The 25,818-nt window shown below is 43.6% G+C and overlaps 1 protein-coding gene across 1 annotated transcript in view; it reads right to left on the bottom strand.

The window, feature by feature from the left end:
- Nucleotides 1–1,284: 1,284 nt before the first annotated feature.
- The window catches only part of CFAP44 (cilia and flagella associated protein 44), a 69,082-nt gene continuing 44,548 nt past the window's right edge, over nucleotides 1,285–25,818 (bottom strand). Inside the window, exons 21-36 of the mRNA XM_075906631.2 lie at nucleotides 24,111–24,166; nucleotides 23,447–23,609; nucleotides 22,686–22,816; nucleotides 20,947–21,140; nucleotides 20,290–20,470; nucleotides 17,979–18,156; nucleotides 14,419–14,922; nucleotides 13,286–13,489; nucleotides 12,597–12,792; nucleotides 11,295–11,405; nucleotides 8,319–8,449; nucleotides 6,793–6,909; nucleotides 6,119–6,320; nucleotides 5,701–5,861; nucleotides 2,045–2,179; nucleotides 1,285–1,477 (exon numbers count right to left, since the gene is read on the bottom strand). Of these exons, the coding sequence (XP_075762746.2) occupies nucleotides 1,295–1,477; nucleotides 2,045–2,179; nucleotides 5,701–5,861; nucleotides 6,119–6,320; nucleotides 6,793–6,909; nucleotides 8,319–8,449; nucleotides 11,295–11,405; nucleotides 12,597–12,792; nucleotides 13,286–13,489; nucleotides 14,419–14,922; nucleotides 17,979–18,156; nucleotides 20,290–20,470; nucleotides 20,947–21,140; nucleotides 22,686–22,816; nucleotides 23,447–23,609; nucleotides 24,111–24,166 (2,847 nt within the window). The 3' untranslated portion in view covers nucleotides 1,285–1,294. The remainder of the gene's footprint in view (nucleotides 1,478–2,044; nucleotides 2,180–5,700; nucleotides 5,862–6,118; nucleotides 6,321–6,792; nucleotides 6,910–8,318; nucleotides 8,450–11,294; nucleotides 11,406–12,596; nucleotides 12,793–13,285; nucleotides 13,490–14,418; nucleotides 14,923–17,978; nucleotides 18,157–20,289; nucleotides 20,471–20,946; nucleotides 21,141–22,685; nucleotides 22,817–23,446; nucleotides 23,610–24,110; nucleotides 24,167–25,818) is intronic.

Here is a 25,818-nt window from a genome sequence, read left to right as displayed (position 1 = left end):
CTACTACTAAAAAATTGCACTCAACCAAGAGAGGCTCGGCTTCCCAAGAGCACCAGTTGCTGGTGAATTCTTTAAAAAAAATTCTTTGCACATTAAAATATTTGCAGGGGTTGAAAGGGTTACCCTCTTTAACTAGTCCTGTCTATCAGGGTAGCCACTAGCTAACCAAATTGAAACTTTAGGGAAATCTTTTTTTGCCTTGCTTTGCCTGCTATGATACAACTATAGGAGACCAGAGGACTCCTTAGTCTACCAGCCTACAGCATAACATCTGAGGGCTGAAAGCTGGCATCAGGAATAGTTCGCACTGGAAAATGCTCTATTACTTGAATGGATTCATGCACTGAACACCTTTCTAAATGATGCTCTAGTTTAGCTGCATATGATACAAGGGTCAGTGGGTGAAATGTTATGGACTAAAGTTGAGAAGTTCAAAAGTCACCTTAGTGATTTAAGCACTTGGACACCTAAGTCGCTTTTGAAAATGTTCCCTATGGAATCATAGTGATCCCTTCTGGTCTTAAAAAAATCAATCTGTACACTAGCCTCATAACACTCCAGCCTGTATAAATGCTTTTATTATCTACAGTACGATGCCAACTTCAAAACTGACCTTATATATTTAAAATCCATATAACTCCTGCCCCTTCTTTATGCGTATTAACCTGCAAGGGTTTGTTGCCTAATTAATACAGTTAAGAAATTGCCCATGACACTCAGCAGATGATTCAGAATGGATCATATTTCAAGAGGCACTGAAGAAATGAGCTATCCTGCAGCCTAGAATACAAGGTGACAGCCAGATGCTGGTTTTTTGATTACTCTGGGGCAAATGAGCAATGCACAGCTATAGCCCAAGCCAGGTCTGACTGCCGTGAAGAACAGCTTGTAACAGCCAGGGGAGCATAGGATTAGCTCTTATTTCAGAAATGCAGCCATTGCTTTAAGGGTACATAAAGATTGTATATAATCGGCATTAAACCAAGCTGTTTGTAACAGCTCACCACACGATGCAGCCTGAGAAATACAGATTCCAGCCAGCAATGTGCTAGCTGGCTCTGCATGGAGGATCCAAAAGGGAACATTGCATTTTGGGACTTGAAGTGTTTGCAGGCCCTGTTAAAGATGGATGACTGGCAATATAGAACCCCAGGGGGAAACTGCAAACAGGACAAACCCTTTGGGCCAAACTTTGATGCCCTGAAAGTTATTGGGACCAGTGCCAGATCCTCTCATGGACATACGCCTATTACAAGGGAAAGTCTAATGAATGAGGCCAATGACTGAAGGAACTTTAGTTTAGTATTTTGGTGTTTGGTGGAGGTTGAGGTGGTGGGAAAATGCGCCCATCTTTTCTGCTTAAGAGAGTGATTTCCTCCTTGAGTACTTCTGCCTCCTGGGCCTGGAGTTGGACCAGCGTGATCAGCCTCTCTCTCTCCTGGATCTCAGCTTTCCGGGGGCCTTGGAATTCTGCTCCCTGTAGGAAGAGGTAAACAGAGCTCCCTTTATGCACTGGGGAAGGCATGGCTTCACTTCAGCTCAGAAAGCAAAGTCTTCCCCTTTCCAATCCCGGCACAAAACAAGTTTACACCTTCTCCACTTGCATCTTAGGACCACTCAGTAAGTGACATTTAATTCAGTGCTAGACCTCTCAGCAGGCTCCCATAGATAGTACAGGGAAAAGAATATATGTCATTTCGCTCAGAGCACTCTAGACATTGGAGTGGTGTCTTGCTCGAGTGGAGTCTCTCCCAATCTCCCCTTGATAAGAAATATGATGATTGCACTGCACTGTGAAAAGGAAGGCAAGGCCTTAACAAGGGAAAATGTGGGCATGGCTTGCTCCAAGCAGGGATCTGGATGAATGCCACCCTGCTGCAAAAAAAGTGGAGTGGACACTCAACTTTTAGCATGGGTCATCATACACTCAGATCACCAAATGAGGACAGCAGTACAAGGAATTATAAAGGCGCCCTGGTGGGAATGAACACCTGTTACTAAACAATCACAAACAAGTTGTAGGTAGGGCAGCAGGAAAGTTTACCAGGTTATTCTGCAGTGCGTCCAGCTTTGTTTCCAGTCCCTGCTTTTCAACACAGAAGCTATTCAGCTGCTGCAGCTTGCTGGTATTTTCTTTCATCAGCATCATCAGCCGTTGTCGCAGCTCAAAAATCCTCTCCTGAGATGGAAGAAAGGTGAAGGAAACTTTTTCTTTTTTCCCAGTGGTAAATAGCATAATATAGCTGGGAGTAAATGTTTCATAATCAACCTGTTCCTGCTCTCACTGAAGTCAGTGGCAAAACGACCTGGGCCACATCCAGATCTGAGTTACACTGATCTGAGCTAAGAGAAGCTCCACTAAAGTGTAGTGAAATACTCGAAACAGATCTGAATCCAGAATGTTGTCCAAAGATAGTTTTGCCATTGATTTCTTTAGAAGGAGGTGAAAAGGCACAATGTATTAAAAACGTGTAGGCAGGCGTCTATGTTTTAGTGTGCAGTTCTGGGAAATGCATCATTTTGGTCAAGTGCCTTAAATTAAAGCTGCCAAGAGTGTGAATGTTTACATGGGAGGATTTCCATGTCTCCTGACTTTTGCAATCACTCTTAAATGTGTTGCACATGTTCCTTATGTTCCTTTTCATATTTTTAAAATGACAAAAATAATGCCTGGATATTCTAACAATAACCGGGGGGTGGTTCCTGTTTACAAAGTAATAGCTGGGTCTTAGGCTGAAGAAACACTTATGTCTAGAGGCCATGCTCTTAATAACAAGTAGGCTGAGAAGTTTATTTGCCCAGGAGATGTCTATATAATTATCAGGAAGTATTTTTAAAATAATTATTATTTGTATTCCTGTAGACCCAGAACCCCACCAGGCCGGGTGCCATACAAACAGAACACAAAGACTGTCCCTAGCTTAAAGCACTTACTAGCTAAATTCAGTATTACAGCTGAGATTTTCAAAGCAGATTTAGGGTGTTAGCCCTGAATACCAATTAAAAAGGTAAAGAGAGGAACACCCCAGGAATCCCTTAGACAGGAACTGAACTCATAGAAAATGATGACTGTATGTCATGAGAGAGGTAAACAAGGCTTTCTTTGGACAACTAACGGAAGTTTCCAGATCACAGGTTCTCATGGGGGACTTCAATGACCTTGACATCTGCTGGGGAGAGCAGTACTGCAATGCCCAGACAATCCAGGAAGTTTCTAGAGTGTTGAGGACAACTTGGTGGTGCAAGTCCTGGAGGAACCAACCAGGGCCTGTGCTCCTTTTGACTTGCTGCTCACAAAGAGGGAAAAGAATTGGCTGGGGAAGTAGAAGTGGGTGGCAAACTGAGCAGCAGTGACCATGAGATGGTGGAGTTCAAGAACCTGATAAAAAGAAGAAAGGGTAGCAGCAGAGTACAGACCACAGACTTCAGAAAAGCAGACTTTGGCTCTTCCCCCTAACCTCTGGCAGGCTAATATGAGGGAGAAGGAAGTCCAGGAGAGCTGATTGTATTAAAGAAGCCTTATTGAGGGGACAGGAACATAACATCCTGATGTGCAGAAAGAAAAAATAGGGCAGGTGACCAGCTTGACTTAACAGAGAACTCTTTGGTGAGCTTAAACACAAAAAGGAAGTTTATCAGAAATGGAAGGTTGGACAGATGACTAAGGAGGAGTATACAAATACTGCTCGAGCATGCAGGGGTGTAATCAGAAAGATGAAAGCACAACGTTAGCAAGAGATGTGACAGGTAACAAGAAGAGTTTCTGCAGGTATGTTAGCAACAAGATGAAGGTCAGGGAACGTGTGGGCTCCTTACTGCATGGGAGAGGCAACCTAGAGACAGATGTTGAAGAAAGCTGAAGTACTCAATGCTTTTCTTGTTTCAGTCTTCACAGACAAGGTCAGCTCCCAGACTGCTGCACTGGATAGCACAGTATGGGGAGGAGGTGGGCAGCCCTTGTGGAAAAAGAACAGGTTAAGGACTATTTACAAAAGCAGAATATGAACAAGTCCATGGGACCAGACCTAGTGCATCCAAGAGTGCTAAGGGAGTTGGCTGATGCAATTGGAGAGCTGCTGGCCATTATTTTTAAAATCATGTGGCAATTGGGGTGGACCCAGATGATTGGAAAAAGGTAAACATAGTGCCCATCTTTAAAAAGGGGAAGAAGAAGAAGAATCTGGGGGACTACAGACCAATCAGCCTCACCTCAGTGCCTGGAAAAATCATGGAGCAGGTCCTCAAGGAATCTATCCTGAAACACTTGGTTGAGAGGAGGGTGATCAGGAACAGTCAACATGGATTCACCAAGGGCAAGTCATGCCTGACCAACCTGATTGCCTTCTATGATAAGGTAACTGGCTCTGTGGATATGGGGAAAGTGGCGGATGTGATATACCTTGAGTTTAGCGAAGCTTTTGATATGATCTCCCAAAGCATTCTTGCCAGCTAGTTACAGTATGGATTGAATGAATAGACTATCAGGTGGATAGAAAGCTGGCTAGATCATGGGGCTCAATGGGTCGCAATCAATGCCTCAATATCCAGCTGGCCACCAGTATTCATTCAAGTCTATTCATTCAAGCAGTATGCCCTATGGGTCAGTCCTGCTCAAGATCTTGATCAATGATCTGGATGATGAGATGGATTGCACCCTTAGCAAGTTTATGAATGACACTAGGATGGGGGGGCGGGGAGAGGCAGATAAGCTAGAGCGTAGGGATAGGGTCCAGAGTGATTTAGACAAATTGGAGGACTGGGCCAAAAGAAAAAAGGACACGTGCAAAGACCAATCTGGGAACTGATTGGCTAAGCAGCAGTTGTGCAGAAAAGGACCTGGGATCACAGTGGATGAGAAGCTGGCTATGAGTCAAGTGTGTCCTTGTTGCCAAGAAGGCTAACAGTTTATTGGGTTGCATTAGTAGGAACATTGCCAGCAGATCTAGAGAAGTGATTATTCCCCTTTTGCTGCACAGGTGAGGCTACATCTGGACTAATTTTGGGGCCCCCACTACAGAAAGAACGTGGACAAATTGAAGAGGGTCCAGCAGAGGACAACAAAAAAGATTAGGGAGTTGGGGCACATGACTTACAAGGAAAGGCAGAGGAAACTAGACTTATTTCTTTCCAGAAGAGAAGAATGAGGGATTTGATAGCCGCCTTCAACTATGTGAAAAGGGGTTGCAAAGAGAATAGAGCCAGACTATTCTCAGTGATGACAGAACAAGGAGCAATGGTCTCAAGTTGCAGTGGGGGAGGTCTAGGTTGGATATTAGGAAAAACTATTTCACTAGGAGTGCGGTGAAGCACTGGAATAGGTTACCTAGGGAGATGGTAGAATCTCCATCCCTAGAGGTGTTTAAAGCCTGCTTGACAAAGCCCTGGCTGGGATGATTTAGTTGGGGTTGGTCCTTCTTTGAGTAGGGGAGGTTGGACTAGATGACCTCCTGAGGTCTATTCCAACCCTAAACTTCTGTGATCCTTAGTTTAGTACAAAACAGCAACTGTAACAGGAGTTTGGGGCTTCAGTAGAAAGTGATACAGGAGGGGAAAAGGTGTGGTTTAAGAATGACCAGTGAAAAGAAGTTGAGAATCCCCCACTGAAAGGATTTTTATGTAGCTACTCAGTTTCTAGGAAAGTGAATTCTTTATAACTGCAGCTGTATCACTGGCCTGGGGGGCTCTGTCCCTGCTCCTTACCTCCCACTTTTTGAGTTCCTGGGCTTGCACGTACTCCTTTTCCATCATTTTAATCTTTAGCTCTTCCAGGTTTGTGTTGATAGAGAGTGTCTGCAGGGCTTCCAAGTCCACTACCCGGCCAAACTTCATCAGCATCAGCTGATTGCAGTTCTCTTCCAGTCCTACCAGAACAGTCATCACATTTAAGGTATATATGCTAAAACATTTTTCACTGGTTAAAAAAAAACCAGTAGCCCACTGGGATATTGGTGTCCATGCAGGGAGCAAAGGCAGCTAGTGAATTAATTCACACTCAATACTGTATACACATTAAGCACTGATGCATGCAAGAGGAGATGTCCATCCACTTATAATATGGAAAGAGACCTAGCATGCCATATACACAGCAGAGAAAACCAAAGTGTGCTCAAGAACTCACGCTGGATCCTTATCTCTATCTCTCTCCTGTCCCGGATGAGCTGCTTATGCTGCTGCCGGGCCTGCTTGTAAAGTTGCCTCTGATCTAACTTCTCATGCTGCAGGACCATGATCCTTTGCTGCAGATACTCTAAGGACTGGTTGGTAAACACCAATGCTTGGGACAGGTCATTGGGTAGCTCCCCATTTACCATATACTCCACCTGCAGAAATAGTCAGACAAGGCTGATGACTGCATGTTAATGGTGCTGAGAATTGAAGTCAGCAATCTGGTTGACAGACAAATCACTAAAGCATGGCCGTAGCATGAGGACAGTCAGTCCCAGGGTCCCATAACTCTGAGAAGAAAAATTGCAAGCAATGCACTGCAGTCCCATGAGAATAACACTGCTCTTGTACTGACTGGCTCATTTTCCATCTGCTAGGAATCATTTTGCTCAGAGATAGGTAAATAAGCAGCCTGTGCTGCTTCCTGCAGCTCCCATTGGCTGGGAAGGGTAAACCGTGGATGCTGTGAGCAGCCCTATCTGCGGGCGAGAAGGTGTAAACAGCGTCTGGTGGCCCGCCAGTGGCTAACTGTGGTAAACTGTGTCCAGCCCACAGGGCAGCTTTTGCCCACCCCTAGTCTTGCTGCAGCTAAACCAGATGCAGTGAACAGACACACTTTTCCATCACCTGATGTAGCTTCAGAGGCACAACTACATGTAGCTCATTCAGTCTTTGCTGCTTCTCCCGTTGAAAGGCCTCCAGTTCCCCCTCAGCTGTGTCGAAGCTGGCTTGCACCACTTTCACCTGCAGAGATCCGAGCCACAAACAGATGTGAGGACGTCATCATTCGTAACTAACCAGCCACCACAGCACTATAATGACTGAGGGCTGCTCTGGGACTGGTTAGGAATTAGGGTCCCAATCCATCAGTTTATTTACAGTTGGATTCTATGTTATAGTGAAGGCACCTTTTGTCTTGTTTAAAGGGAATATGATATGGAAAGGACCAAACTATTTTGTTGTCTTGTCATCAGTAACTAATTTGCCTGCCCAGAGAAAGGATCATATCCTTTTTAAAGTGAGGCTCTACGCTGACTGTATCAGTGCAAAAGTGACCTTTTTATTCAGCAAGCCCCCTCCCTCAGCATATCAGAACACCTGCCCACTTCAGGGACTAAAACAATACACTTTTACTTAAATTAGCCCTGCAGAATCCACAAGAGGGAAGAGGGGCTGGATTCTATTCTGGTTTATGCATCATCAACAGTATTATTCTACTAAATTCTACTAGGATGCTGATACAATGTGACAAGAAAAAGACCCAGCTTGACTCTCAGATTCCAGTGTGAATGTGTAGTCCCTGCTTGCACTGTTCCCACTGCAGCGCTTCTGTTTTTGAAATGTACGAGAGCCCTCCCTGTGCTTTCCCTGTGTTCTCTGCAGCGTCACCACTGTCCCCATTCTCACTTCCTGTCTCTATGAGAGGCAGCAAGGGTGGGGACAGGAGCTGGTGCTGGGGAGAGCCAGCTTAAAAACCGATTCCCCCCAGCACCGACTCCAGGGTGCTGCCTGCCACCTTCCCCACGGCTGCCAGGGATGGGTATAGGGGACGCTGCTGCCAAGCAGCCCGTCTGCAGGGGAACCCATGGGGAACTGGGCCCCTCTGTGGACAGGAGTTGTTGGCACCAAGCACCCCCTGTTCACAGCGGCCAGGGCTCGCTATGGGCAGGGGCTGCTCAGGCAGCAACCCCTGTCTGTGGCCAGCCCTGGCTGCCACGAATAAGGGCTGCTGGACTCAGCACAAGCCAGGACCAAGCAGTCCCAACTAGCGCCGATCGCCGCGCCTCTGCCTTTTAAATGTAGTAAGAACCCAGCAGCTCTTACTACACTTAAAATGCAGAGCAGCATGTGAGTGGCTCTGAAACTGGTACGAGCCAGGACTGCTCAGTCCCAGCTGGAGCTGGCTCCTAGAGCTTCTTCCGCTGCAGCTCTGCAGAGCGATGCTTATCGACTAATCATATAGTTTATACAAATTGTGCCAACTAGATGATTAGCCAGATAATCGCATTTTAACATCCTTAAATGGATCTTCAATGATTTTGAGATATCCAGACCTTAGGTTTAAGTTTCAGTGAAAAGATGACAACTCAAATACCACACCATTCCCACCTACACAGAACTAAACGAGGCTTGCTAGGAAGTTGAGCTTTTACCTTTTTAGCCAAGGCATCATATTCCTTTTTGAGATTATCAATAACTTTCTTCTCCTCCACTAAGGCTTCCTCAATGTCCAACCGCTTCTCCCGGAGCTGAAGGGTGTTTTCAAAGAGTGTCTCGTCACAGTCTGAGAAGGAAGGTAGGTTGAAATTAAACCAGTCAGAGGGTGGCAGCATGGGATAGGCAGTTCATGCTATCAACTCAGTTGAAAGTAATTGCCAAGCAATTGCAGGGTCATCAACAGGGGGTACAAAAGGGGCAGCAAAGTTAAAGCACTGATATGGCAGTGCTTTAACATCCACTTGTGTACAGGCACCTGGTACCAGTGGGCAGTTTTCACCAGTACCTCTGAGCTCAGTCTGTCAATTAAAACACCAAGCATGTGTGAAAGACGACAGACATTATTCACAAGTCAGGTAAATGTACAAGACAAGCCACATTAAGAACACAAGCAATTTAAGATCAAAATACAAATTCAATTCTCTACTTTCTCCTTGCATCAATATTTTTTAAGAAGATAAACTGTCTGTTAGGGTTCTCTTCCCACCATGATATGGGAGGTGAGACTATGGATAATGATACAATTATCACGCTGACAGAAAACAGTTATGAAAATATGGCAAGGCAATTTGCTGATGAATTCTAATGAAATTCTAATGAAATCAGTCAGAAACAAAACAGCTCAAAAAGCAGTTTTGTTAAATGGTCATAAAAATACACCAGACCAACCTCGAACTCATGTTTTTACTCCCTCAACAAAATAAATGATTTGCCCTTGCTGAATGGGTGGGTAGCATTTTACAAAGGGCTGAGTAGACAAGTTTAAAAACAAATAAAATTCTACTGGTTAATCCCAGAAATATGCCCGGCCATGAGCAATTGCTGATTCTGCCCTCTAGATGGCAACAAAGAATTTAATTTACTCTCCAAATTAGGGATAATTCAAGATTTTCAAGAGCTGAAGGAAAATAATCATAGCCAATAAGTCTATTCTTCTAGTTTTCAAGGAAAGAGCATATGTTAAGGGTTCCAATTCCACTGCTCTGAGAGGAAGAGTCACGAAATGTTAAAAGGTCCTTAACACATAACAATTACTTCATTGCCCTTTGTGTTGTACATTTACGCAACTTGTGAGCGATGATCAACACTGTGCAATAAGTATTACACTATTTCCATTTTACAGAGGGGAAATGTTCACATTGAGTGTCTACTGTCTAGGGTCTATCACGGAGTTGGTTGCGGAGATTAGAAGAGACCTAGATTGCTTGGTATCTTGTTCCCTGTCTGTACTTATTTCAGTGTTGGATACAGGCACGTAACATTTGGGTTTTTTGCACATTTTTAATGAATAAAAAGTTGGAATCAAATGCCAGTACAGCCCCATTGGCTCTCACCAAAACTTATTTAAAGTTAATTCCCTTTTAGAATTTTAAGAATTAGATTTCTCCCCCTCCCCCACTCACTTTCTCTCCAGAGATGGTAATTGAGGTCCACCAGGCTGTATGTCATTGCACTGCAGTTATTATAGGTTGATGAAGCAAGGGAATACTGAAACTTATGTGATGTGTAACACTTGAAGTAGATGTCAACCTATTGAGGCTGCTACTCCTCTTTATAAACAACCAATTGCTACTTAACCCAAATACCAGATTCAATCACCCTTGCTCACACTGAGTAATTTTATTTTCCACATTGGTCTCATTTTCATCATTAAATTAATTTAAGGAGCAAGGTGCTACACAACAAGGGAGGGGAAGAATCTGGGCCATAATAATGAAAGCTAAGAAAAAAATCCTGTCTTTTTATTTAAATTCATAGTGTTACCCATAAAACTAAAAAAGTAGAGTGTGTGACACCCTGGCACCCATTATTCACCATTGTCATGGAACAGGGTATGTTTTATACAAAATGTGTGTTCTGAGGTATTCTAAAATTCTCGATCTACTAGACATTAATATATCACTGGTTTGTATGTGTTATCCATGTATGTGAAACTCCAAAGTCTGGCTATGCATGTTGTGAGGCTGACAACACCTACAAGCAGCCTTTCAAGGTACAACAGTAAAAAGGCCAAATAATGTGAATGTCTTACTGAGAAAATGCATGTACGTACAAGGATTACCCCAGGAACTGTGGGCAATGGAAACCTCTCAGAGACAGCACTGCACAATGGGAACAGTTTGATCCAGGTCACAGCAAAAACAAGTGGGGGAAAAAAATATAAAAGGGGGACAATGATATCATGGGGGAACCTCACTTTCACTAGTGTATCTCACTTTCACTATAACAATACACCTGGAAACATCTGAGGGACTAAGACTAAACTGTGGGAATTGATGGTCCCAAGCTGGAAGGATTTTTTAGCCTGTATATGAAAACCTGAGCAAGCCAAGGTAATTTGTGCCTTAAGAATCTGTCAGCCCGTTCAGCACTCAGGGTTAGAATTTGCTAACATATATTCCATCTATCTATCTAGTGAGCTAATCTCAGTTTGTGGGGTTTGTTTATTTATTAAAATAATCTGCTTTGTTCTGTTTGCTTCCCATATAATTGCTTAAATTTATCTTTTGTAGTTAAAAACTTATTTATTTATTTATTTCAAAACCCAGTTTGTGCATCTCTCTCTTTACCTTGAGAGAAAGGGCAAATTTTTATGAGCTTTTGCTGTGCAGTTCCTTTGCAAAGCACAAGACAACATTATTTGGGGTTCACCCTCCAAATGGTGTGTGTACTGGAGTGCTGAGTAAATCCCCAAGCAGAACCTCTCACACAGATCTGATTGCAGTCTGTGTCTGCAGCAAGATGTGGTCCTGCCTGAGTGTGTGCTGGAAAAGGGTTTGAGGGCCTGGCACAGCAACCCAATCTAAGGGAAACCTGTACTAGTGGGTTCAGTGGGACCCCAACACATCTGGTGGCACCCCAAAAATGGTCCAACCATTGCAGAGAGCACCAGAAAGTAATGGCTCACTTACTCTTTGGGCAAACAGAGTCATCAAAGACTTCATCCTCAGATCCTGATTCTTCTTCATCACTCTCCAAGCTAGACTCATCCTCACTCTCTTCATCGCTATCCTCTTCTTCATCTGGGAAAGGAAAGCAGTTTTGATAGCCCTCAGAATAACCTGGTTCTAATTTGTGGCAAGTCTGCTGGCTCTACAGGATGCAAATGGTGCCCCAATGAGCAATGCCATGCTACTGGTTTTAAAAGCCAATTAAATCATTCAAAGAGCATAATTGACAGAAACGGTGTTTTACAAAGTACTATGACCCCAGTCCTACCACTGATGGCATGTGTCCAAACTGTGCACCTGCTCAAAGCTCTATTGAAGTCACAAAGACTCGGCAGTCCAGCCAGACACTGTCAGTTTCAGGATCAGGGTCTGAGATTCATCCCAGACCCTGAAGAGTTTGCAGTCTAGGAAAGACAAAGTAAATTAACCCTTTAGAGAATTGTAAAGATCTAGTTTCCCAGAAACGTTGGTGGCTATACACTTTGAACCAGACAAATTGGTGACTGGCTCCTGCCCAAGGATTCTATTTCATTATTAGATACAATGATTGCACTAGCATAAGGCCAGACTGGTACCTCTCACTTTATTTAGTATCTTACCTCTACAAAAAGTTGTCCTGTTAAAGAAAAGAATACTGAGTTGAAAGGACTCAGCAGGAATTAATTCATGCTGGCATTTATTCACAGCCAGTATCAGGCAAGGGAAAAGGTGACAGTGTATTGTATTATAGAGTCACAGAAGGGATCCTCAAATTATAGATGAGGATGGATTTTCAGTCTTATAATCTATTAAAGGATGCTTAAAACCTTTTGAAAAATGACTCTTTGGACTGAATTTTCTCATGTGTCCCCACAAACCATGGGTGAATTTTGGGGGAAACTGGTAAACTGTCATATGGCTATTTTTGAGCTATCAGAAGACAGCAAGAAAAAAGTATTCTGTTGTAAGAAATGCGTGAAACTGTGCTTCCTTTTTTCACTCACCACCCATATGCCTCAAACCTGATTTGAAGGAACCCACTTTCAAGTCTTTTGACAATAGAAAATACAATCGTGCAAAAGATGTGGTTACAACCCTGTTGTCCCCCTTGACGGTTACAATAAAGTTTGGTCTTGCAACATAAGTTGGACCCAATCATATGTTTTGTTTATGACCTCGTACCTTGTTTATGCCTCATTTGGGACATGGTTCACTGACATCTCTACTTTAAAAAATGGAATTGTGTAACCAAACACATAAAACTAGAGAAATGACAAATCCAACCTCTTTCTCCTTCCACCTCTTTCTTCTTGACACGCTTGATCCTCTTCTTCAGGACCTTAGTGAGGAAGCTGGCAAATTTGTTGTTCTCTCCAAGGGATGCTTGGAAGGTGACATAAAGAGCCTTCTCGCGTTCCTGAAGTTTTATAATCTCGTATTTTTTGGCCTCCATTTGTGTGAGATAGTTCTCTAATTTCCACTTAAAAAACGTAAAACAAATCAGTATATTTAAACTGTTGAAGCATTAGCTTTTTACACTATCAGCATCTGCCTAGTAGTGAGCAAGGGATTGGAGGTTGGACTCTCCACTTTCTATTCCCAACTTTCTGCCAATCATTTGCTATCTAATGCTGGAAAGTCACTTGCCTGTGCTTCAGTTTCACAATCAGTTACATGAATATAATGATATTAATCCACTTTTGCGAAGTGCTTTCAGATCCCCAGATGAAATCCACTATACAAATATTAATTATTATTATCATTTATGCATTTAAGTTGTTAAATTAAACAGAACTTTATCAATCCATCTAGCTATATTATTACTGAACGCTTCTTGTTTCTCGGAATTCAGCATTAAAGAATTGGCTGGTGCATAACAGAGGCAGAGGGACATTCCTGTCTCGTTTTGAAATGTTTTGTTTTGAGGCCCATCAGTTGCTATAGTAATAAATCAATCAAAGTATCCTACATACTTGCATCTCCTCCACATCATTGCTGAGGCTGTTGACTCGCTCCTGGAGAGTGTCCTCATGTTTCTCAAAGTTCTTAAGGAGAAGCAGCTCCTCAAACCATGTGATGTGACGTAGATCCGCACACTTCATCTGTGTGTCTAGCTTCAGCTTCTGGTGCCGCAGGAGGCGGAGCTCAGAATCAAAGGTGACCACCAGTTCGTTGATCTGGAGTGTGGAAATGGGCAGAAGTGGAATGGGGAAGATATCAAGAAATGAGTCTAAATATGCAAGACAAGAGACAGGAACAAAGAAGAAAAATGTCCTGCTTGTTAAATCAGCAATTTGCCAGCAACGTTTATGGTGAGCTACTTTGGAATTCAAGATCAGTGGAGACGAGAGCCAGGCCGGTCCTGTGAGCAAAGTGTGTGGGGGGGGGGAGGAGGGCTCTGTGCTCCTGGAAGGGGTGGGGCTGAGGCAGCGAGTGCATCATACTCCCCCACCCTCAGCTCTCCACACCACATAGAGCATGGTGTTCAGGCAGCAATTTAAAGGACTTGGGGCTCCAGATGCTTCTGCTGCTACATTAGGAGCAGCCAGAGACCCAGGCCTTTTAGAATTGCCAGGCCCCGGGGAAATTGCCCCTTTATTCCCCCCCCCCCCTTTTTTTTGTTTTGTTTTGTTTTGTTGGCAGGCCTGTTCAGGATAACATTAATCACTGGGAATGTTTTTGATATCTATGACGCAAATCTAAGAATCACCAGAAATTCCAGAGCTATTTCAATGCCTCCCATTATCCCCATATCATCTTCAAAGAAGTATCTCACTTTTCTATGTTGACCAGACCTTTCGTGTAATCTTCTGCCAGGTGCAGCAGTAAGCCCATGTTACAGATCTCTACCTCATCCTCACTCTTATAGAATATCTGCTAACTTCTACTTTGGACAGGTACAACTGTTTCAGCACCAGCATCTACCCAAAGTAGGTTGACCATGTGGTTTCTTTCACAGGTCAGGTAATACCCACAATAGTGTTCTCAGCTCCACATTTTGTTCTAGTGGAATTTCCTGGACTTCCAGAAGCCAAAATTTGTCACAAGCATCACTTGTTTTGAACATGATGGGTCACCCTTGAAAAGTTCCCTTTTATTCTCCTACCCTCTTGATCAAGGTCTCCTGAAGGTAAATGTTTCTAATCTTCTCCCTTCTTAAAATTTCCATTTCCATCTCTGTTGGCTCTGCCTTTTCAATCTCAAAAGTCTTTGGTTGCACTGGGGCCACTAAAGATGCTATTCTCATTGATTTCACGCTTAAGGCTCTTGTTTGCATGTCCATATCTTTTAGAGAAGGCACATGAAGGAACTTTCCTCCAAACACTGCAAATGAACCAGTCTCTTGCACCTGTTTAGCAGCCTTAGCCTTGGTCTCTTGCTCTTGTTGGAACTTCAGGAGAATATTATTGTCATATTGAAATTTTTTTTCTGGAGTCTCCTCTGGGTGTAACTGAGGGATCGGGGGAATAGGGAGTTGTTCAGATGCATTCAAGGCTGATTGTATGGATTTCAATTCCTGCACCAAGCAGTTGATTTCTTCAATGATGGCCACCTTGAGGTCCCTAAGGGAAATGATCCATTTGTTCATGTTCAATTTCTTTTCATGGATCTACAAAGAGAAGGAATTCTAGTGTGACTTCCCAAGTATAAAATAGTCTCTGACATAAGACATTAATTAGTGGTTTGTCTAACTTTAAAAATCTCAAAGGTTTTATGCTTATGATATCAGTAACTTGTTCTTTGAGCATGTCACACACATCTGCATAGACACACACTTGTGGGATTAGCACCTCTGAGCACTGAGCTGTGGAATCTTTCTAGTGAGAGGGGTCTGTTGGGGCCACTCACACTCTCTGCCCCTTGCAGAAGGGTCCACAGGTATCAAAGGAGGAGTGGGGCCCCAAACACATTTCAGATCCTTCCAGAGGCAGCAGAAACTCACTCTCAATAGGGGCAGAGTGTGGCCAAATTGTCAGGGCAGCTGAATAGGAGGAGGAAGTTTTGGACTCTCTCTCTCACCAGGAATACCTGCTCCACACTGGCCCTATCATCTTGTTTCTACCTGCTTCTTGACCTTCTCCCAAGAGCCATAGCAGCTATTCCAGTATCTCTTGGTCCTGCTCTGTCCTTCAACCCCAGCAGCTGTGGAGTCCCACCCAGCCTAAGCAGCTGCACAGTTGGCAAAATGTGCAGAGGCAGAAACATAGATCCCACAATGTTTTTATTGTGGGGGAATTAGCTCCCACTACTCTCCTGGTTCTGCTGCTGCTGGTTCCTTTCCTAATTTTGAAATTCTTGATCTGAGAAGAGGGCAAGGTGGGCAGAGAATGTGAATATGCAGAGGCAACACTCTTCAAAGAATAATTAGCACCCTCTGCATACTCCTACTTATCAGACATTAATGAGATTTACAAGAAGTGCGTTTTCCCACAGGGCATCATCACTACATGAGCACTCAGGTTCAGGTACATTTAAAACAATCATAGGTATCTGTGCACCTCAAACAAATTTGCCTGTTACATCCAAAGTCTTCCTGACACTGCAGTAAAATAGGCCCCACGATCAAAGCATCATACTAGACGTGGTACCAAAGAGCCTAATTTGATTGTTGTAACCAGCACTTTTGGTTCCAAAGCAGGCAGGGTGATCCCAGAAGTGGCTGCTAAACTACTCCATGCCCTCTCTCTTTATTGCTTCCCTGAAGCTAGCAGGATGTTAATGTGCAGATGGGGCAATAACAACCATGGGGCATTTTCAAAGTCAGGGCACCAGTACCAGATTAGAAATCTTAATTATTCTCAGAGCCAACAGTGGTGTGGCACTGAATGAAGCTCAACAGGTACCAGCGCTACCTCAGTCTGGGCCTGGGAAAGTGTTTCCAAGGTTTCAGCATGGCAGATATCTCTGTACTCTAGAACATCTCAGTTAGAGAACCCAGAACTATGGGAGCCAATAAGGATTCAGAACCCCCAGCTTGGAAACATGGACTGCTGTCTGGAGGAATTCCCACAAAAAAATGCCAGAGCCTTCGCTGATTATCCAGGATTATCTGGGTATTGCTGACCCTGGATACAAATCTACTTTGAGAAGTGGCTTACTCAAGCAACATCACTTCAATTAAGGATGGTCTTACTTCCAAGTACATTGTACACCATGCTACTTCAAGCAAGTGACTCATGAGTGTAAATTGTGCTGGATACTCAGCACTAGATCTGGTTAACCAAGACGGATCCAGAGACCTAACACTACCTGTACTGGCATGTGGCTACTTCAGGTACATCAGCTAACTGCTGAAAACTTAGCACCAGATGCAGATGACCCAGACTGCTGGGAGAAAATAAAGGCCTGTACAATGAGCACCCGACCACATCATCAAGAGGTTCTCCATAATGCAGGAGAATAAGCACTTTTTTTATTAACCTGAATAAATTTGCTGAAGTCTATGGTGTTAGATGTCCTTCTTGCTCAACTATGTTGACCTGAAAGGACCTGGGAACATCAGCAACACAGTGATGATACCAGGATGTCAGCACTGAATTCCATTGACTGAGAAGGACCCAAGAACTTTGGCACTGTGACAGTGATGATAAACCTTAGCAGTAAATTCAGTCAAATGAGGAGGACCCTAGAACCTTGATGCAGCATGGGCATTTCTGGAAACTTGGCTTCAATAGGACCTAGGGTTTACAGCATCATGTTGACAGAGGATCTCAGTGCTGAAGTAGTTCATTCTACAAGAACATCAGCTTCCGGATCACTAGGATAAGATCAGGGAGATGGATGCTACTTAAGAAGATCACAGAGCCACTCAGGCTAGCAGATATATAAAGCCGATGCTGGACTTACACATTGCCAGACTTAGTCTACTAGGCTTGAGGAACTCCCATAAGCAGCAGGACTATGTGAGGAAGCCTCCTGCTCTTGTAAGTCACCCCGACAATTCCCAGTGGGACAGGTACTGTTTTTTCTGTTAGCTTCAGAGGGGTAGCTGAGTTAGTCTGTAACTAGAAACACTTAAACAATGAATAGGCTGGTGGCACCTTAAAGACTAACAAAACATGGGTTGTGCCCACAAAAACTCATGATACCATCTACATGTTTTGTTAGTCTTTAAGGTGCCACTAGACTATTTGTTGTTTATGTGTTCTTCTAATTAAAGAAACATGTTCTGACTCTCTATCTAATTACACTGCCAGGAAGTACTAATCCCACAAACATCAATATGCAGATGCCACATAAAGAACTGTTAATTGTGTCTGTGGTTTTATAATTATGCTATATAGCAGGTTGGGAGGGCTAGGTCACTGAGTTTCTGGGGCAAGTTTCTTAACCTCTGCATGGTAGTGTCTTTGGAAGCATGCAAAAGATTGATGTTTCTATTAAAGAGCTGGAAAAAAAATCCCCTGTTTAATATATTGGCTTAGTCAATTAAGGCCATCTGAGGATTATTGTATTGAGTATGGATTGATGCAACCTTGGGCTAGGTGAAATACCAAAGCCTGGCAAAACAAGCACCAATGTGCAGTTAAAATGGACCAAACATGGACTGTCCTTAGCAATCCCCCCACCATGTCTCTTTTAAGACATTTTGCAATGACTTATTTTCTACAGAATATTTTCCAAAAAGGGGAAAGCTCCACAGCCAAAATAAATCCATTTACATACCGCCGCCTCTAGTGACCTAAGTTGCATCTTCTTCTTCTCTGCATTCATACGCATGTGCTCGGGAATCTTATAGTTTGTTGCCGTCTTCAGTTTGAAATCCCCCATGTTTTCCTGAGCCTCTTTGATGTCCTGAACATCCTTGGGGTTCTCATAGTTGTCACTGGGTTTGCCCTTGTATCTGCCAAGTACCAAAACCAAGCAGAAATTCTAAAGCTGCTTAAATCTCCCACCTTCATGCTTACCTGTCCTGTTGGGGACTCTTGCTTTGTGCAAGAAGGTTTGGTAGGAGAGTCAGGAGTCAATGGAAATCTAAGCAATACTTAAGAACAGTGGTGGGCAACCTGAGACCAGTTCTGCATGTGGGCTGTGAGATGTTTTGTTTATTCATACGCACACACAAGGTTGCCAGATTGTGCCATGTATGTGGTTTTTCCCTACTGGTATTCCTAAAGTGATACGCATGGAAAGGGCTCATGAAGTGAATTGAGCACTGATTGCACACAACATTGACTAAGAGAGCCATGCGCTCCCTCTGCAACCAAAGTGCTGCTATGGTCCAATTGGCTCATCCCACAAGTTCGAGCTATGTAAAATTACCCTATCCCGGGAGATCATGTTGATTACAACAATCTTGCAGCCCACTGAAATGAAGGAAGGCCACTCATGTGACCTACTCACTAATCTAGATCGCCTATTGCTGACTTAGATAAACTCTCCCAAACAATTGAGATGACCTACTATGAGCACAATGGGACTTCCATACTTTGGGAAGAAACATCTCCTTCAGTTTGAAACAGAAAAACAAACATGAATTGAAAAATGTGGGTTTTAAAAACTACTAAACAAATATATGATGTACCTCTGCCATCAGGGACGGATTCAGATAAGACACTTTAATGAGACTCTGGGCTAAGAGAAGACCCTGATATAGCAATGTGCAACACGTAGCATGTTATAAAGCTGATTGCAGCTGACAAAGCAACCAATGAAGAGGAGATGGCACCAAGCATATGTAGACCCTCTCCCAGTTCAATAGCTCAAGTCATCGTAAGACCCAAAGTTACGGTGGGGCAGGAGAGGGTATAGGAGTATGTGACTAATTCAACTGATGAGCACAGCACATGCTGCTGGCTTTCCCAAAGAGATGGTTGGCAAGGTTCTGCTTGACTGCACCATAGCGTACAAGGCCTAATCATTTGTCCAGTTCTCACTGACTTCAAGAATTTGCAAGTCACTGCACTATCTTTCTGCCTCCTTTAATGGATCCATTCATATGAGTAAGTTGTAGATTAAGCTTGAAGAGATTCCTGTTTTCCATGCATTTTGAGAGACTTGTTGTTCTCCATTTTAAAAGCGGAGCCAACAGGAAAGGGACAGGACAGTGTGACATGTATGGACACACATAAATAATTAGGGTTGAAAACTGTCTAATCTCACAGACCTAAACACCATTGCCTCACCCGCCCCCCCAACCCACCCCTTCCCAGAGGCCTCACTCCTGCTCTGCCCCTTCTCTAGGGCCCCACCCCTGCTAATTCCACCCCCCTTCCTTCTTGAACTTGATCTCCTACAGCCTCACTCACTTTCACCAGGATGGGGCAGGATGCAGTGTAGGAGAGGGTGTGATCTCTGGACTGGGATCAAGGGGTTTGGAGTGTGGGAGTAGGCTCTGGGCTGAGCCTTGCAGAGGAGGTTAGGGTGCAAAAAGGGTTTTGGTCTCTGCGGCTGTGTCTAGACTACATGCCTCTGTCGGCAGAGGCATGTAGATTAGACACATAGGCAAAGGCAAATGAAGCCGCGATTTAAATGATCGCGGCTTCATTTGCCTTTGCCAAAACAACAAATCTACATGGCTCCGTTGATGGAGCCATGTAGTCTAGACGTACCCTGGGAGGGAGTTTGGATGCAGTAGGATGTTCAGAACCAGGGCAGGAGGTTGTGGAGCACAAAGGGTGCTGGGTATGGGCTCTGGGATGCGGTTCAGTGCTAAGGCAAGAGTTCAGGAGGGATGTAAGCTGCGGGAGGGAATTTGGGTGGAGGAGCAGAGTCAGGGCTGGTGCAGAAGGTGGGCTTTGGGAGGGAGCTTAGGGCTGTGTTACGGGACTGGGTAGAGGAGGGGAGTTTGATTTGGGCTCCAGCTGGGCAGTGTTTGCCTCTAGCAGCTCCAAGTCCTGTTCAGCACCACAGTGGGGCTAAAGCAGGTTCCCTGCCTGCCCTGGCCCCATGCCACTGCCAAAATCAGCTGGCACATCCTTTCCTGCAACAGAAAGGCAGACCAATGGAAAGATGCAGTTTGTAATTCATAACTTACAGTTCATCCCATTCCTTCCTTCTTTGCATAATCTTAGCTTTGGCCAGGTCAGCTTTCTCAATAATTTTTCTAACTTGCTCGAGTCTGTTTCCACCAAAACGTCCCACTCCAGCTTGCAGCTGGGGCCTCTTTTTTAGTTTGTCAGCTTCCCGTTCCTCTTTAGTATCTTCAACAGCCTGCCCTAAAAAAAAGGGAGTGTATGTGTAAGTATTAGGTATATTATGTGACACAAAAGCAAGGCACAGCTCCTGTAAATCATCCTGGGCCAGCTCCTCAGCCGGTATAAATCAGCATCGCTGCAGTCAATATTCCTTTGCTCATGTCATGTTATCAATCAATAAAAAAACAAACCCTCCTGCTGCACAACCTTATGTCTGCCCTTTGAGTGGACGGGTTTTTGCCAACATTGACAAGAAGGTGGAAACTATCTTATTCTAAATGACACAGGGATTTGATGACTGGGAATGCACAGTGATGACTGTAACAGATCATGAAGATACTCTGCAACCACGTTTTAATGCCAAGTTTCTTTGCTTAGAGATGATGTGAAGTATTGCAGTCTCTTCCACTCAAGCACAAGAAAATAAAGTGAGATGAAGGATGGAAAGCACATAATAGTGAACAGAATGGCACTTTAGGCCTTTGCAGAGCTCTTACTTGAATCTTTCAGGCTATCTTGTCTTTGATCAGCTTCTTTTCCTAATTTGCTTGTTCTTCTCTTTCCTGCTTGACTTTGTTTTCTGGCTCTGTAGAACCTCTCGGAGATTGCCAAGAGCCTATATGTGGAGATCTGATGAGTACTTCCTATAGCATGAACGACCACTGTGTCAAATTCTAATGTGTCCCGGAACCTAAGGAAACAACATGCAGATCATATCAATTATTGTCTGAGTTTTGCAATAGCAGGCTATGAAGTATTTGCCTTCTATCCCATATTTCTGTCCCAAAAGGCATAAACAATGTGTTGTATTAATTAAACAAATTATATAACCTTAGTATCCGCATACCTAAAATAGCAGGTGTCAGTGCTACAACAGAAGTCCCTTCCACTGACATCATGAAATTTAAGAATGAAGCCACTGAAGAATGGGCATGTCAACAATACCTCATCAGCAGTGGTGTCTAAGGCATCTGACAGATCTAGGTGAAGCACAGATAACTGATCTTTGTCTACCACAGAGCCATCCCTAGTTGGATGCAGGGCCTCGGACAACCCTGTGGTACGCCATGCTATGCCTCTGCCCTGCCTCTCTTGGCCTTGCTCTGCTCCCCTCCCCGTCCTCACTCTACCCTTTCCCCAAGCCCCACCCCTGCTTCACTCCCTCCTGTCCCCATTGCACCCCTTTCCTCGTATCCTCTCCCCTGAGCAATGTGGCCCAGGGGACTAGTGGTGGCCCTGGTGCCAGCAGCAGGAGTCAGGCCCCTTCTACACTCACCACAGTTGCAGGTAGTGGAGCAACCCACCCCAATCCCACTCCATTCTCCTGAGCCCAGCTCCCAGCAGGGTTGTTCGTGGGGAGAAGAGTGAGCTGGGAATGGGTTGCTCCACTTCCTGCCACTGCAGTGGAGTGGAGCATCCTGACTGAGAGACAGTGGAGTGGAGCAGGCTATGGCCAGGTCACTCTGCTTCCAGCAGCCTGCTGTGCTCACAGGCCTGACCCCTGCTGCCAATCCAATAATCTCATAGACTGTCCTGGGCCCACAGTACCCCTCACAGTGAAAGGACTAGAGTGGCTGCCTCCACTACCTCCTATGGATGGTACAGCTCTGAGAAAATTATCTAGTAGATCAATTTCTATATCAAACTCAGGCCTAAAACTGGAGTGGACAGGATCAAGGAAATCTAACAAGTCCAGGAATCAACCTAATTGTATTACTACAGTAATCTTCCCCACAAAAGAGAGATTCCAAATAAGATTTTAATTGGTGAGATTATTCACATCAGGAGATGATTTACTGAGCAGTGATCAAATAATCTGTTCTCAAGCCAATGACCATCTCTTCCATAACAAACTCAGTTAGTCACCAGCTGCACTCCACCACACATGAAGGACATGGGTTCATTGCACAGTTTGTTCTTCAAGGCTCCACCAGCAATTCTAGAACCCTAGCAAGTATCACTGGCCGGAATTCAACCAGAGATGTTCCCAAAAAAGATGGCACTGATCCCATGGAGGTGGATAGTACAATCCAGATTTAGTAATGCTCTCGTTTGCAGATCAATGTTTGCCTAACTTGTGTATGTTTAGGACCACATGGTAATATAACCCCCGGAAGGACGCAGATTCACTTCAGTTCTATGAAGAAAATGTTCCATTCTTGTTCCTCAGAGCAGATGCAACTTAGCTAGTGAAGGATCTCATAGTAGAGAAGGGTAAAAGAAAGCTAGTCCTTGCCTTTTCTGCAATTTCTGCAGTGCAATGCGGTGCTTCTCCTGATCCCAGGCCAACTCCTTCTGCACTAGCTGGATTCTCTGTGCTGTCTGCCTATCCATCTCCTCACAGATTCTGTGGTCCATCTCAAATTCCTTCAGATAGATGAGAAACTCAGCATCATAGCATGCTAAATGCTTGGCTATAACAGTCACAGTGGTTTGGTTTAAGACATAAGAGTTTATGTGCATCAACACACTCCCTCCAGAAGCTGTTCCTAGCAATTGAGAGAGCCATGACACACAGCATTAGGTGTGGGTTGGAGCTTCTGGAATATTTAAAATACATACGTGCACACCTCTTCTTTCAACCCATCTAAAATTGAAAATCAAGGAACTTCAACACTTCTCCATAGCAGGAATAAAACATAGTGTGCAAGAGAGAACCAAGGCAAATCAGTACTTTACCTCCCTGCTAGCTTTGCTACTTTCAGTCACTTCAGGATGATTCTCTATCATATTTCCATTCCCTTCAGAGTAGCCTTGATAAAGTAACTGGAAGTAAGCAGCATTTCTGCTTAGTCTATAGATCTCACAGATACTTCTGAGGCACTAATATCTGCAGCACACTCAGAATTGCCTGTGCCACGGGAAAGCAGTTCCTTTAAGGAGTTAAAGTGGGAAAGGGGGAAAAAAAGGTTGGACACATTTTGACTCTGAGACACTGGTCATTTTAAAGTGGCAGCCTAATCAAAGATAAATGATCTGTTCAACAGTCAGATGTACCTCTCTATGTAGTTGCATGTGCTTTGGCAGCTCCATGTTCTTTTGGAGTAGGCAATGAAACTCATGCCTAAGGGTGATCAGCTCTTGCCTCTTTTTGTCTTTTTGGGCTTCTGCTGCCTTCATTATCTCATCATATTCCTTTTTTCGCCTGGCATTCTCAATACTGGAAATGCAAAATGAAAGTAATATTATCTGAATGGTGGACGGGAAGAGAGGAGACATAATAGTGTAGCCTTCTAGCCAGGAACAAACATGGGTCAAATTCTGCCCTTAATGTCTCTCATCCAGCTCCCCTGGGATCAAAGGGGCTGAAGAAAAGTAGAATGAAACATCGGACTTCAAGCTTTTGAGTGAAAGGATTATCATGTAATATATGTTTATACAGTCCTAGTACAATGGATATCTTGCTTAATAGGCCTCTACATGCTACCATAACATCTATATTAAAAATGTCAGAATACCATGCTACATTCACTCCTGAAAAACAGGTGGATGAGATGGATGTCTGCATACAGGCTTTGAAGGCTCTATGTGTCTTGTCACAATGGCCCAGCTTCAGAGAGAGCCACTGTCTTCTTTGAAAAGGCAAAAGAGCTGGACCACATGAACTGAAGGCAGAGTTATTAGCAAGTGTTGCCTCTCACTTTCATCGAGCATGCCTTACCTGAAGGCACCAGGATCTTCAATATCCTCTGCAGCTTTCTCCTTTTCAAGACCTCCCTATGAAACAAAAATATAACCATAGTATAAATAATTAATGACACTCAACAGCCCATGAAGCTGTTCCATGGTTATGGAAGAACTCCATTCTGCTCCTCACAAGTCAACTGACATATGTAAAGCCAGATGAAATCTTCATGATGATGATGGACACCCCCAGGTCAGTGAATATCAGATTGTAATGGTTCCCCAGGCAAAAAAAAAAAAAAAAAAAGGCCAATGCAATATTTACCAATGAAAACTGGAGGCGGGCAAATTGATCCATGATGCAACTCAATTAACTTCAGTGAATAAGAGTTTGGCCCATTATGAATCCCATTTATGTCTAAAGGTGGGTTACAGCAAGAGGGCCGATGCATTTCAGCTCTATATAAGACCATCAGAATGACTATGCTGACTCAGACCAAAGGTCCTTCTAATCCTGTATCCTGTCTTCCACCAGTGGCCAATGCCAGGTGCTTCGGAAGAATAAACAGAAGAGGCAATCATCATATCCATCGACTGTCACCCATTCTTAGCTTCTGGCAAACAGGCTAGGGACATCATACCTGCCCTTTCTGGCTAGCAGCCATTGATGGACCTATCCTCCTTGAACTTATTTTGTTCTTATTGGTTATGGTTTGGAGCCTTTTCACCATCTCCTGGCAAAAAGTTCTACACGTTTGTGGAAAAAATAATTTATTTTGTTTGTTTTAATTCTGCTGCCTATATATTTAATTGTTATGTTAGTGAAGGAATAAAATAAATGTCCTTATTCTATTTTTCCACACCATTCATGATTTTCTAGACCTCGAACATATCCTCCCACCTTTTAGTCATTTCTTTTCCAAGATGAAAAGTCCCAGTCTTGTTAATCTCACCTCATATGGAAGATGTTCCTTACACCTAATCATTTCTGTTGCCCTTTCAGTACCTTTTCCAAATCCAATAGATCTTTTTTTAGGTATTCAAGATGTGGGCATACAATGACTTTATATAGTGGAAATATGGTATTTTGTCTTCTTATCTATTCCTTTCCTAGTGATTCCCAATATTCTGTTGGCTTTTTAGTTTTTAGACTACCACTGAACATTGAGCAGATGGTTTCAGGGAACTATCCACAAAGATTCCAAGATCTTTTTCTTGAGTGGTAACAGCTAATTTCGACCCCATCATTTTTGTATCTATAGTTAGGATTATATTTTCCCATATGCATTACTTCGCATTTATCAGCACTGAATTCCATCTGCCCTTGTGTTGCCCAATCACCCAGTTTTGTGAGATCCCTTTGTGACTCTTTGCAGTCAGCTTTGGATTAGTCCCTGTTCACCCCTTTTTCAAGAACATTTATGAGAAGCTTAACACAGTTATCCAAATGCACAACACTCATTCCTACTCTTTCTTCTCCCCCATCCCGTCTTTTAAGTGGAGTATCTGGCAATGTTTTCATGATGATCTAACATCCAGACTAATTACTTGAATGTCCAGCCTTTTTCTATTTTTAATCACCTGCCTCTCTCTTTTTATAACAAACTCCCTGCCCCAAAGGCAAAGCTGCAAGCAGCTCAAACTCTTTTGCATTTAAGAACTGCCTCTGCAGTCAGGGCTTTAGAGCAGACCTCAAGTATGAAATCCAGGGGTTCCAACTTCAGGGGACTACTGCTGCCTCCTTA

Source organism: Pelodiscus sinensis, chromosome 1, assembly GCF_052426305.1.
Source record: "Pelodiscus sinensis isolate ZL-2025 chromosome 1, ASM5242630v1, whole genome shotgun sequence".
NCBI lineage: Eukaryota > Metazoa > Chordata > Testudines > Trionychidae > Pelodiscus > Pelodiscus sinensis.
Note: the sequence above shows the minus strand (reverse complement) of the source record. Positions and strands in the feature narration are given on the sequence as shown.